Below are 14,454 nucleotides of genomic sequence, written 5' to 3' on the forward strand. Positions count from 1 at the left end.
TTCATACGAAAGGAAAATAAAAAATAAAATAAGTTTTTACATGATGATGTATTTATAATAATCCGTAGATTTTTTTTTTTTAAAGTATACTTTCATTAAAAGTTAACATAACTATTGACAATTTTAAACTATCAAGAAACATAAACAAGTTTTCTTTTTCAAATGTGGAAAGTAATTGATATATATAATAAAAAGGATTAAATTGACGCGTTTTTTTTAAAAATTTAAAGGATTATTTTTAAAAATAAATAATCACTAAATAAATAAGGTAAATTATTAAGAGCAGAAACTATTGAAAAGAAACATTTGATGTATCTTCATATTTTAAGAAAAAATAGATTAATGATGATGGTTAGATGAAAAAGATTAGTAGTAGTTACTTTAATATTTGAATAAATTTGGTTATTTTTTATTTTTAAAATTTAATTAAAAATAAATAAAAATATTAAATACATGTCTTCTCTATATATTATTATTATATTTTTTAAATTTAAAATATAATTAAAGATAAAATAAAAATATAAAATTCGTACACCAAACTGAAAATCTTTATTATAGATAACAAAATATAAAAAATAATAATGGAACGTTTCACTAATATTGATAAAGGTAACTTTAGGAAAAAAAGACATAATTTGTGACAAAATTAATATTGCTAACTAAAATAATTATTTTCTTTAATTTTGGAGAATAAGTTAATTGATTCTTATAAACAGAACGAGACAAATTAAATTATTATATTTGAGGCGAATATTCTGCAACATTTGTTAACACAATATTTATAGTTGATTAGAATTATTAAAAATTACATAATTTGAGAAATGTTTATTAAATAAGACACGAAACCTAGAAAATTTTGTGATATGTCCCCAAAAATTAGAATAATAATTATTATGTGGGAAAACATTTTTGTAACTGTTTTTATTCAATGACAAGTGTTCCATATTTTGTATTCTTAATAGACAAAAAGTTCATTTGTTTTTCTATATACCAAAGTGTGTTATTCAGTGCATCTTGTTTTTATTTTAATAAACTTACACTATACATTGTTATGAAACCTAATCATTTTTTCAGGAAACCATCATTAAATAGAAAAAAAAGAAGAAAACTAGACAAAAATATATATAGAGTTTATACCTATTATAAAAAAAAGTTTAAGTAAAAATTAGAAACAAACTAAAATACCAAACAAACTCAAGCTAATTAAGCAAATCTATAAGGTCAAACTTATGAGCATAGTGATTAGGTAAAGTCACTCTCTAGCCATGAGTGATAATATCCAAATTGTTGAGCTTGTTCAATAGCAATTATAGATCACATGCATAAAGCAAAAATAGACTATTGAACACTGAGGACGGATTTTGATGGTTTTGTAGCTGCAGTTTGCAGTGCTTATAGCATTCTAATACGAGCACGGTGCTAGTTGGAATAGGATGTCTAGCTTATGCAGCAAACATTATCTATCTATTACTTCTGGGGTGTTTGTTCATCTCTTTATTCTTGGAGATTCTTAATGTGGTTTGATTTATGTAAAAGGGTTGGGATACCCCTTTTGTATCCCTTTTAATTTAATTTCATTCTTTGTTGATAAAAAAATAAAATAAAAAAGAACACTGAAAAAAGAAGAAAATCCACCAACAAACTCTCTCACACTGTCTCTAAAATTCTCAACACTGGCAACAAGACCTATAAAATCCTTAACACCATTTATATTGACTTTAATCCAACCAACTCTAGAAAAGCTCTAAAGAACTCGGATAGATTGAAAAATTTTCGTTGGTCTGGAGAATATCAGAATAAAAAATCAAATATATCATTATTCTTGAATTTTTAGTGGAGTTTATAGAAAAAGTTCTTCATTATCACAATAACCATATGAATACTAATCAAATCCACCGTTAATATTGCAATTATTGTTTCCTTTTGACTCATTGACTATAACACTCACTTGAGTGACTTGTTTGGCTACATGGATAACTTATCAGAATTGACTCAACTTATTTATGTACTTCTTTTTTAATTCTTTTTTCAAATTACTTAGTTACGACTAATCAATAATGTCAAAAGAAATTATTAAATAAAAAAATGTTGGTAGGATGACCATAAGAGAAAATGATGTAAATTGAATTACACCACGTGTTTCTAAACTAAAAAATAAGCACATTCTTCTTGGGAGCTCATAATAAATACCTTATCCACACTCATAATATCTGAAATGTTTATTAATTATTTTTTATAAAAAATAAAAATATAATATTATAAAAAAAATGAATGTCAATATAATTACATAAATTTGAAGATAAAATATTAAATAAACTAAGAACATCTTAATAATTTAAAATAAAAATAACTATGAACAAATATAACAAATATGTATAAACTCATCTCTTTAACTAATATAAAAAATTGAATATTACTTATTTCCTTACCATATTTCAATATTCTCCAAATTCGAAAAATACTAGCAGCATAGAAGAGTTTTTTTTGTGGGTTCATATCACATATTTTGAAATGAGTAGAACATGTACATGGAAGAGTGAACTTGGGGGTACTAGTAGTGATTTCGTAAAGTAAATATTGTTCAAACAGTAGTTTGATCTTGGCCTTAATCTTCTCTTAATATTGGAATGTGAACTTTTTTTTCTTAAGATAAAGTAAATATTGTCCAAATTATATAAAACAGCACTAATCCTGCAATAGCATTTATTAAAGAATAGCTAATATATACACTGATGAACAGAACCTATATCACAAAGTGTGGCTAATGAGTACAGTCTAGACATCAAAATGTTTGATCTGATTGAGAGGTGGAAGCACGACTTAGACGCTTCTTTCTGTATCTCCATGCAACCTGAATACGGTTTGCTGCAAGGGATCTCCAATAAGGTGATACATACCTAACATGATACAATTTTCAAATCATTTTGTTAGAGCCCTTGTTTTGAAAACAAATGAGGCATAAAAAGCATACTAGTTGCATGCATATTAAGATCATCCAAGGAAAAAAAGGATGGATTTGAAGAATGTTGGACACATGTCAAACTAGGATAGATTATAAATGACTTTAATACTATATTAAGAAGTGAACTTTAAACTTTACTCAACCTTATAAAATCGACTTGTAAGGTGAGGTTTACTTCCACTTGTATACTATGAAATGTCATTATCACTAGTCGATGTGAGATATACAACTATATTGTGTCCATAAAAGTAAAACCTAATGGAAGAATGCTCTTCATGAAATGATACCGTTGAATGAGGTTCATTTTTGTAGGTGAAAAAGTTCAAGATTAAGTTGAAAGATAAACCAAAATACAACAAGGAAATGGAGTGAAATGAAATACCTTAGAGCTCCTAGAACATGAGGATTCCGCAAGAATCTTGCGAAAAGAATTGTGAGTTCCTCAAGGTCTGCAGCACGAAGTGAAAATGCCTCCACATTTGTTAAGCATCTTACAGTCCTATTGCTCAGCAACCTCTGCCCTTGAACCCTTACTTTTTTTCCATCTGCAAAAGTCAAGAAACACATTGGTTAAACATGTTTCTCATTTTGTAGTGAGGCTGAGTTGTTGAAAAATTGCAACTTCTGCTGCCTCTACTTCAACATGCATGATATCATTGTACCAAGTATGTATGGCTATACCTGTTGTTACAGAAGAATGCTCAAGATACCATGTCAGAAGTTCTTCACCACAAGCATCCCCTTCACTTAAGGGAACAATAGTTCCATCATCTCCAAAGCTCTCCAATTTCCCCCGAACAACAAAGACCATTTTCTCTACAAGACAACCCTGACTCAAAACTTTACTTCCTTTGATGTATGTCTTTTGTTTTAGTCTCTCACAAATTGCATCTAAGATAGTCTCATCCATGAGGGCAAAGATGCGAACCTGTAGTGTTTCAGATTCTCAGAAAATTATCATAACAGAACTTACAGGTTTGTTGAATGCCTTGGCTTTTGATGAGTCACAGTTTTGGTTTCATGATGAATAAGAACAAAGCTTTTTCAAAATGGTTTAAGTTTTTCATATTCAACTTGTAGTTAAATGTAGTTGGTTACAATAGACAGACACCTAAAAAACCAATTTTGAAAGAAACACCATGAGTGGAGGTTTCGAAGTTCACCCAACATCTGAAGACTAAATTCAACATAAAAATTAATCATTTTTTTCTTAATTATTACTGGTCATTTAAGCAACAAATTTTCTGGGGCATACTTTCTTAACAAAGTCGAAGAGATGACGTCTTATGTCTGTCTGGAGATCTTCTGGCAAATTCTCCAAAAGCATCTCTTCATTTACTCCCCTTGTTGCTGCCCAATTATACCGTTCAGCCTCTCTTACTTTCCTGTATGGAAGATAAAGTATGTATCAATCGTTCATTGTTTGTGATCCATAACATGTCATAAAACTGAAAAACAAGTAGACATTATGCTCATTTCTACTCACATACTTTATTATATAGCTCCAAATATACTTAAATTGTTGATATATCTATGATTATTAGGGCTAGGAACTTAATGTTGTGTTTCATGTGCAATTCTAAAAGCCAAAAGTCCCACATTGCCTAGTCTCATCTTATTTTAAAGTGACTAGCAGTAGGTGTGGGTGCAAGAGCTTGAGGCATGAAATCTGCTGCTCATATCCCACCATCCTTGCAAGTTTAATGGGCTTTCAAGTCGTTTTTTACCACAAGCTTTATTGAACTCCCACAGCTCTTATTGAGTAATTAAAAGTAGAAAGGTTTTATCAGAAAACCAGTTTTTAACACAATCCACAAGGAAATGGATTGTGCGACAGGTTGTCACTAGAATGTTTTTCACAGATGTTAAGTTGCAAGAGTAAGGATGAAAAGGAGTTGCAGGGAGAGGTGGAGAGTAAAGAAGCAATGAATTGAATCAACCAATAGACAGATAACCTTTTGAAAATGTGGGCGTTTTGACTTGTGAAAAGAATAAGAACATTTCATACCTTCTTAGAACTTCTGGCAAGCGACGGTGGCTCATCCATTGTTCAACATCACGGCCTCTAAGTTGCATTTCTAGCCTCCTGTAATCATGATGGAAGAAAATATATCAAGCACATTATGATCCTTAAAGAAATTAAGGATAATGTTGTGATACTGGGTCACACATGTACTGTATATAGTTATATATTAGAGTACAAAGGGAATTAGTAAATACAATCAAATCCCAAATTAATGATTATCATACAAATAATAATGTGTTTATTCTATTCTAACCATGGGTAACATGTCTTATTTACACCGACTCTGTTCTCTCAAGATGGAACATATATGTTGAATGTGATAATCTTGCTACAGATATATTCAACCCGAGAATAAAAGAGACTTAATGAACACATGCCAGCTTATCAATGGAGTAAACAAGTCATTATGATTTTTCTGGAAAGAAATTCTCTTTTAACAGACTAACAATCGATCTCCATTGGGTCCTTTTATGGAAGACCTTGTTTGATGAAATATGGTGTGCAGCTAGGTTGTCATAGATAAGCTTTGTGTGAGTATTGCATTATTAGAAGAGCTCTTATTCGACTCCTAGGGTAGTTAGTTGTTAGCAAGTAGTAAAGTCAGTTACACAACTCACTATAAGGATGATGATGGTCAAAGCGTACTAGTCTCTTCAGAGATGTCAATGAGAGAATTATGTTGAGTGATAAACAACACACAGGAATGTAATTAGGCTATCTCAATTCCCAAGAAATATTAGATGCCAACTTCACCATCTCTATGATGACAATGTTGTTAGCATAGACTACAAGACAAATGTAATGGCCTGCAGGAGAATGGATGAAGATATCCAAAGGGACTTGTTGGAAATCTCACATTGACTAGAGATAAGTATATGTCCTTATCTTTAAGGTTAGGTTAAGTACACTTTATAAAATCGGCTTGTAGTGGATGCAAACTTAACCTTACAAGCCGATTTTATAAAGTGTACTTAACTAGAGATAAGGTTAGGTTAAGTACACGTTATTCAGCTTACTTTAAAGAAACAAATAATTTTTTGTTCTAGTTTTAGAGAAAGCTCTTGAAGGGCAAAATTATTATAATCCATTTCAAAACATGCATTAAGAGAAACATTGTCATCAACATGGGGCATGGCAAAAATAATAGCAAAATTTTTTACCTGCGTCCAAGAGCCTGAAGAAAGTTTTGTATGTTTCCAATGAGAAGCGCAAAAAGTAAGAGTCCCAAACCTATGATGGCCATAGTAAAAAGGACTTCCCACTCAAAATAGCTTGGGGTTTGATTACCAGCCAGAGTACTGATTTGCTGTAACAAACATGACAAAGGTATAACTGTTGAGGAATATCATATTAAAAACCACTATATACAAGACTTTGTGCTTCTTAGATCTCGACAGACATAGATCAATTGATCTTACACAGATAATCTTAGAGGAATTAATCCTGACACACACACATACATTGATTTTAAACACAAATAGTGATGGAGGACCATCCTTGCTAAACACATCTTTTCTCTCAACTAAGAGCATCAGATCAACTTGAAGATTACAGTAGAAATATCTGCCTTAGTTTTGTATAAATTTTGTAAATAATAGAATAGTATTTTTGGACCTTGTATTCCAGGCCAAACTAGTGTAGGATTTTGGGCCTTGAAAGACCAAGAAGAAGGCAACCACATGGCACCACTTCAAGGCTTCCAAGATGGTGCCATGTGTCTCTCATCCAAAGTGACTATTCATGCTTCTCCACTTCCTTAGGCACCACATACCAATGCCTCTTCAACCTCCTAGTGCCACTTGTCTTTCCTTAGTCTATAAATGAGAAGCTTCTCTCTTGTAAATTCTAGACTTGATTAATATATGAAATAGTGTTTATGAAATGCTCAGCACACTTCTCCAAGTCTCTCTTCCATGATGCTCGTTTGCATTTTAGAAACTCAAGTAAGTTGGTCTAACATCTTCCTTGGCCTTTGCACCTTGTAAACTCATGCCCAAACCCATAAACCTCCATAGCCATTCAGTGCTTCCTCCACAAATCTACAAGTATTCTGCTGCCTTCCATCAATTCCATCCAACACTCAAGAAGGATTGCATCAAATAGTATCTTCATAGAAAGACACTCATTGGCATATATCATGTGAGAGTGTTAGAGATTAGAGGAAATAATCTTAACCATCCATGTAAGATTGAATACTCCATACTAGTTCATATCAAGTTCTCACTTATATGTGCCCCCTATATATATGCATGTATTTTATTAAATTTATTTGGATTTTCACAGATGTAAACCATTACTACGAAACTGAAAAAAATAAAAGAGAAGAATGAAATACACACCTGGAAGCCCCAAAAAAGTGCGTATACATATTTTTTTACCACCCTAGTTTCTATAGTAAGTGGTACAGCATTTACATAGACTCCATATTGAAAAACCCCAGAAGTGGAATTCAAACAAGCAGTGGCATTCACATTTTGGCTCCATGTAACTGACTTATGCCCAGAATCACGGCCACAATCAATAAATGTTGAGCATCCACCCATTTTAGAATCATGGCAGGCATTTCGCAAGCATTGATTAACCCTCTGGAAGAAGGAAGATGAAGATAAAAGAGAAGGTTATAATTGAATATCACCCATCATTTACAGAATCAAATTCCTGATTCTAAACAGGTCATCTAGCATGCAGGGAAACATAACAATTCTCATAGTTGAATGCCATTATCAACATTACAAAAGTTTAGAAGGATTAAATTTCTGAGAACATACTACTTTCATACTTTATTTTGCTTATATTTTGTGTAACATACTATCATATTCTATACAACCTATTCTCCTTTTCCACGCAACATGAAATCAAAGCAAATTATGAAATTTAGATAGGAAGAAGAAATTTTGTACTTTCTGAAAATGAAACTTCAAATAACATTTTTACTCACCTGTAGACCAAAGAGGTACCAGAAAGAACCAACAACATGGCCAGATAGCATAAAAATGAGAAGATTTATGATGAAATTTGCCCAGGCTGACTCAAAAATGAATCCTGTTGGAGACTGGCCAATTAGCAGAGGCAGAAACCTGAATAATCTAGGAAAATACTGCACAAGGATTGCTGCACGCAGAAGATTTTTAGCATAATTTGCTCCAGATGATCCCAGGTATTTTGGTAGGACAGATAATATCATTATCTGCAAATATTTCACTACATGTCATAACAAAGAATTTAAAAAGTACACAATAAACCATTTATCTTTTTCACAGATTGAAACCCTTTCCTTCCACTACTGCCTGCTTGATGTCAAGGACATGTTTATGTCCGTTCTCCACACTATTTATTCAACAGAACACAACAAATTGTTCAACCATTGAGGTTCATTAGAATTAGAACAAGACGACATAGAACAATAAGCAGTTTATAAAGATAAAGACAACATGACAACAACAAAATTTCAGAGCACTTAAAACATTGTTCTGCTATAAAAATCATTTCTAGCCTACAACTAATTATAAAAGTTAGATCTTCAATGCTCTCGTTTTCTTAATTAATTTCAATTTCAACACAAAATAAGTGGGCCTTTGGAATATACATGTTTCAAGGTAATTGGATATTAGCGAGTTATCATACCCTTTATAACTAAAACTAATTGTAAAAGATAGATCCACAATGCTCTCATGCTCTTAATTACCTGACAACAGTAATTAATAACAAAAGATTCAATCATAGAAAACTTGATAGCTAGTTTCAAGCACTCCTTATTTAATTTGAATAATAAAAAATCACAACTAAATCACTGATGTTTTGAAAGAACCAAGAAAAAACTCAACTTCATATAAAATCCCAATCCCAGTTATTGTGTTTTTTTTTTTGGGTGGGTGGATTTGAATATATATATATATATGAAACCCAAACTAATAATCTCAGTGAATGGCAACATCAAAGAACTTCATGTTTTCTAATAAATCAAAAGATACAGAACCACTGAAATGAAGAGAAATATCAACAAGCATTCATAATCAATTGTATGGATGGTACATCTCATAATTCACACAGTAAACTTTTCGCTTTGTGGCATATAACACTAATACCCAAAACACTAAGTTACAATGAGCAAACTCAGCCAAAGAAACAATATAAAAAAGGTTACCACAAATCAAAAAGGGAGAAGGTAAGAAGTTTACCTGAGGAAGAGGAAATACAACAAATAGGTCGATAAAAAGATAACTCTTCAGATAATTAAGAGCAATTTTCTTGGGATGGTCAATTAAATCTCCAGCACCTACTACCATTGACTCACGAGAAACATAAGCCAGCCTAAACTGTAAAGAAGCAAACAAAACTATGAAACTCTAAAGTCATATTTAAGATTCAGGATACATGCGTTTTTCTTTTCATTTTGACCTGAACTAATAATATAAAAGGTAACACATACACAAGTTGCAGCAATATATTATCAATAAGGTCAAGGTCCAGCATTCTATATCATCCTAGTCAATTTATCGTTCCATTTTTTTCTTCCAGTTTGACACCATATTGCCAAGTGCCAACAAAGTAATAAATATAAACAAAAAAAGAACTTTTAGGTTTGTATCTAAGAGGAAAAACTGATACTATGAAAGATTTTCTGCAACAAATGTGGCAATAGAGTGAATGGGTGAAATTTTGATCGGGAAATATTGAAGATTAATGCCAAATACACTGAGGTAAATCCGGAATTGCAGCAACCATGAATAATTAGTACAATTACGATAAATATCTTTGGTACTTGATCCTCCACCACATGAGAGAAAGTACGTGGCCTCCATTTTCTGAATGTTCATAAGATGGAATTCTACTTTAATTTTTTCTGGTTAAATATGACTGTGCTCGTAGGTGTTCATTTTAACCTGGAAGGTTAAGAAATTTAGAGGAAGTATCATCAACAATCTCATGCAATGCTTAGCAGTTACTTCAAGAAGATCTGCATTACTTTATGACACTGAATGCCACGCAGAGATATGTTTAAGAAGCTTTTTATTAATACTTTAAGCTGGAGCTGCACACAGCAATCTTTATCTGTGTTTCCTTGTGATGTTTACTAAATATACTCTATTTCCACCAGATACATGTTCTTGCACTCTCTATCTATTAAATTTGTCTGCTTACCTTTATCCAAAAGCAAAAAGAGAGTACATACTAAAACATGAAACACTCAGTAATCAGTACTGTATCTTTAAGTTGAAAGTGATCTATACCAAAACAAAAGACAATTTATATCATCCTGCTTCTTTATTTACAAAGATTTGAAGTTTAGCAGGAGATGTTTGGCACATGATTGAGCTCCAATGATCTTATTATTCCTCTAGCGAATATTTATGTATGATGCAAAGAAACAAAGAACCTAAACCCTGTTATTCTGTAGTTAGAAAATTCTTTCGCACATTTATCAGTATATTTACCTTCTCAAAAATAGAAAAAATGAATAATAAACACTTGTTCACAAGGAAGGATCTCAATCATATAATTCAAGCTAACAAATTGGCATCATTACCATAATTAAACATAACGGAATGGGGGACATTCTAAAAAAGTAGTTACTGAGAAATTACCTGGAGAAGAATGTTACAGAAATATATGAAATCATTAATGCTTCTAAAAAAAACAAGTGTAGTTGTCATCGTCCAATCGATAGCAATACATTTATCATCCTGCACATAGTAAGTGGAAAAATATAAAATTGCAAAAATAGTTGCAGGGAAAGACAAGTATCTACACCTATGAAGATTTAATTAAATAAAAGGAAAAAAATCCATACCTTCTTCACATAGATTAAGAAGAAAAATAATGGATCAACAAAAATTGCCACCAAGCAAAAAATGGCCAAAATCTTGTTCCATCGCTGTACATCTTTTGCATGAGGATTCATAACTCCAGGAACATATGCATAGCAGAAGGAAAAAAATTTTCTTCCAAAACCCTTAGCATCCCCGTAAAAGTTATGCTGGAACTGCAAACATTCAAAACACAAATGAAAGTGAGTTTGGTTGTGAGAGTGACAGCAGACAAGTGTCTATATAAACAAATGAATATCAGGTATAAGGATACAGAAAAGTCTGTTATAGTAGCCTTCAGAATGTAAGTGTTGCATAAGTAATGAAGTATTGTTTGTTGACAATACTTCTATTGCCCCAAAAATGGACAATGATATCCACAAAAAGAACAATATAAATAGTTCATCTGGAATAATTTTTTTTTTTTTAATTTTAAGAGCAAAATCATAAGCATTTAATCTTACTAAGTGATAACAATAGGACATAAAGTGAAGCTGTGCAGAGTATGACAAATGCTACTTAAGAAGCACAAAGTTACAGCATAACTCAATGAAATGCTTATAATTAGGTTGATAAAATCATCTATCGTGAACACCTGAATTTGGTCAGAAAAAAGATGAATATGCAGTACAAAATCACATTTGTGTAATAAATGGCTATTCAGCATATAGTGAAAGTCAACTTCAAACATAGAAGACAATGTTTTCTTAAATTCAAGCAGAAATACAAATCTATTTTAGGAAGAAAAGTACCTTGGGATCAAATATAGCTGAAGTTTTTCGAGTTCTTGGCTGAGCAGCCTTGAAATAAGTGGGGCAAGTGGTACAATAAGGATCATTACACATTCCCAGCTGCCCAGACCTCATTAAGTGTTCATTCTTTCTATCATAGTCATTATCCCAACGATTTTCATTTGCGCCATTGAAAGAAGAAAACTTTTCTGTCTTACTCTCCACTACTCTGTTTCCTATCGCAGCACTATTCTGACCTGAAAGATTTGAAGTTCCATGAGTAGCATACAATGGACCACTCATGTGCACAAAGGGGGTTTTGCTCACACTACGAAGGGGACCAGTATGTCCCACAAGACTAGTTTCTTTCTCATATGATTCCAAGGAAGCCATAGGAATCGACATTGAAGCACTTCGTGTTCTAGATACTAGCCTCCGGAAATTAGAATCCACGACATCATCAGATAGTTGAGCACGTGTTTCAGACAGCATAGGAACCTCATCTTTTTCAAAATCAGCCATGTTTCCCTGGTGATTCTCTTTTTTTATATTGAACTAACAAAACATCAATATATACATTTCTGCACCACATCAACAAGTTTAAAGCAAAACAATCCAATTTAGCACAAAACTTGGAAGGGGAAAGCATAAATTAATATAAAAATAGAAAATAACAGACCAAAGACTATATTTGTTCCTAAATAACAAAACTTAAGCAAAATCACAAGGAAGATCCTTGTTCTTATGAGGTTAAGTGTCAATTATAAAATGATATATTTGTCTATACATTTGAAATTTTCTGATTACACAAAAACTAACAACTAATAATTGCAACTTATATCAACAGAAAAGTGACAAATCCCTTATCTTAAAGTAACCCATTACTAAATTGACCTAAACCGACCTAACCTGACAATACAATCATTGAAATTCATGTACCATCCTAGTTTTAAGAGAAAATTTAACAGTTTACAAACACATTTATACCTTTTCGGCAATGTTCCTACCTATACACGCAGCAGTGCGTGTGTTTAAACTCGAAATTTAACACATATACACCAACTTATAAACAATATGAAGCACCATAACCTATTGTGATAAATTGCAACTGGGGTCAGGAATCAGTTGAAGAATTCAGTATAATGTAATAATAACTAGTAAGCCCTTGTTACAGAAAATGCCAAGAACTAGGAACAGTAACGAAAAAGAGAAGCAAGAGAGAAAACAAACTCAGAAAGAGCAAGAGCTGGTTCAAGAGGAATTGAATTCCCAGTGAAAACCCCACAAAGAATTCATGTTGAAGAATGCAATTTTGGGAGCTTGGTGATCATGGTGAAAGGCAAAAAAAGCAGTTTCTGACAGAGAGTTGAGTTCAGAAGATAAGGAGAAGAAAGTGTGAAACTGAACACTTAAATACCAACAACCATGAGAAAGAGAGAGTTGTGAAGAAGAAGACTTTGTGTTTGACAAAGTCAATTGTGAGATAATCGAATTTCTTCGGTGTCTGTTTTATGTTTTACTCTCAACAGATCAACACATTCCAAACTTCTCTCTCCATAAATAACAGAGTTTCATTACATAAGGAAGATAAACAATTAGTAAAAATCTTAATTTAATAATTTTATCTTTTAATAAATAAAAAATAATTTATTTATTTATTTATTTCAAAATAAATGGTTGAATATTTTTTAAAATTTATTTAAAAAATTATATATATGTATATATTCAATTATATTATTTTTCTTTTTTTAATTAAATATTTATTAAAATTATAAAACTATATATATTTGAATACAATAAAAATGTAAATACACATGTGAACTTATGTTTTTACTTATGTAATAAAGTTGTTTTTAAGATAGTAATGTAGTTTATGTAGCACTGATACGGACACTGACACGGACATGGAGATACGTATAATTTCTAAAATGTAGGATACGGAGATACGTATAATCTCTAAAATGTAGAACACGGGGACACGGATCTATATATTACATAATTTTGAATTATATAAATTGAAAATAAATATTTATGTGCAAAAGTATGTTTCAAATTCTTTTGGGAGCAAGAAGATATTTTGCATGACTGGTTCAAAAGAATTTGTTCATTATTTTTATAATCATAATAAAAATTTATGCAATAAATTTGAGTTTTTAGAAAATTATTGTATTTATACCTTTTAAAATTGTGTTATAGAACCGTACTAGAATTTTTAAAAATCCAACAAGTATTTTTTGAATTGAACACTTCACCAATATGTGTCATACGAATGTCGTACGAGTGTCAACACCGATACGTATATCCGACACGGATACGCCATTTAAGAAAAGTATGTTAGCCTTAGCCTTATAGGATTTATTTTCTAATTTTTAATCCATTTTATTTTATTTTACGTTATATAGTACTTTTTTTCAAAAATATATTAATAGTTAAATATTATAGTATATATTTTCATTATAAATTTAAAATATTTAATTTAATATGATTTATATTTAAAATTATTTATTTTTGATAAAATTAATTATAGAATAAACATTTATGTCATGCATTACATAGAATAAAGTATTGAATTAACAATATTTGAAAACTGGTCAAAATCTCAAATATTTATTTTAAGTAATTACCACCTAATATATATGGTTGAAATAATAGGAGTTTAATGTTACATACCTTGATGGTATAAATTTTGTACATACATATAATTTTTAAACATAAAATTAATAACTTTAGCATATATAATAGTTTATATTTAAATTAAATTTTTAAAAAGCAAAATCTTATAGCCTAACAACGTAAGGGAACATCTTTAATCAAAACATAAATAAAGATTCATATAGGTAGAGTTGGGTTAGATTGAATTATGTTAGGTTTAGATAAATTTATTCTCCAATTAAATAAATAAATATCAAAGCTAAGTTGAATTGAATT

At 31.0% G+C, this 14,454-nt stretch overlaps 1 protein-coding gene across 2 annotated transcripts; it reads right to left on the minus strand.

The window, feature by feature from the left end:
- Positions 1-2,592: 2,592 nt before the first annotated feature.
- Positions 2,593-13,088, minus strand: LOC137837877 (putative cyclic nucleotide-gated ion channel 20, chloroplastic). Of its 2 annotated transcripts, XR_016520697.1 has the most exons (14): positions 12,757-13,088; positions 11,548-12,107; positions 10,780-10,971; positions 10,574-10,672; positions 9,167-9,304; positions 7,927-8,175; positions 7,328-7,573; positions 6,603-7,094; positions 6,149-6,294; positions 4,971-5,048; positions 4,218-4,347; positions 3,644-3,890; positions 3,345-3,507; positions 2,593-2,897 (listed from the first exon to the last, which is right to left on the minus strand). XR_016520697.1 is itself a non-coding variant. In XM_068647038.2 (13 exons), the coding sequence occupies exons 2-13, from the start codon at positions 12,046-12,048 to the stop codon at positions 2,783-2,785; spliced, it is 2,304 nt and encodes a 767-aa protein (XP_068503139.2). In that variant the 5' UTR covers positions 12,049-12,107; positions 12,757-13,088; the 3' UTR covers positions 2,593-2,782. The 2 variants fall into 2 exon arrangements, 1 of the variants encoding a protein (XP_068503139.2); XM_068647038.2 differs by lacking the exon at positions 6,603-7,094.
- Between the last annotated feature and the right edge of the window lie 1,366 nt (positions 13,089-14,454).

Source organism: Phaseolus vulgaris, chromosome 4 (genome assembly GCF_051622355.1).
Source record: "Phaseolus vulgaris cultivar YP4 chromosome 4, ASM5162235v1, whole genome shotgun sequence".
In the NCBI taxonomy this organism is placed as follows: Eukaryota; Viridiplantae; Streptophyta; class Magnoliopsida; order Fabales; family Fabaceae; genus Phaseolus; species Phaseolus vulgaris.

Excerpts from the sequence above, each read along its gene's own strand:
- LOC137837877 (XM_068647038.2), bottom strand. The coding sequence starts at position 12,048 with ATGGCTGATTTTGAAAAAGATGAGGTTCCTATGCTGTCTGAAACACGT. Across the intron at positions 8,176-9,166 it reads TTGTATTTCCTCTTCCTCAG|ATAATGATATTATCTGTCCT; the intron begins GTAAACTTCTTA and ends AAATATTTGCAG. Across the intron at positions 7,574-7,926 it reads GGTACCTCTTTGGTCTACAG|AGGGTTAATCAATGCTTGCG; the intron begins GTGAGTAAAAAT and ends TCCTTCTTCCAG.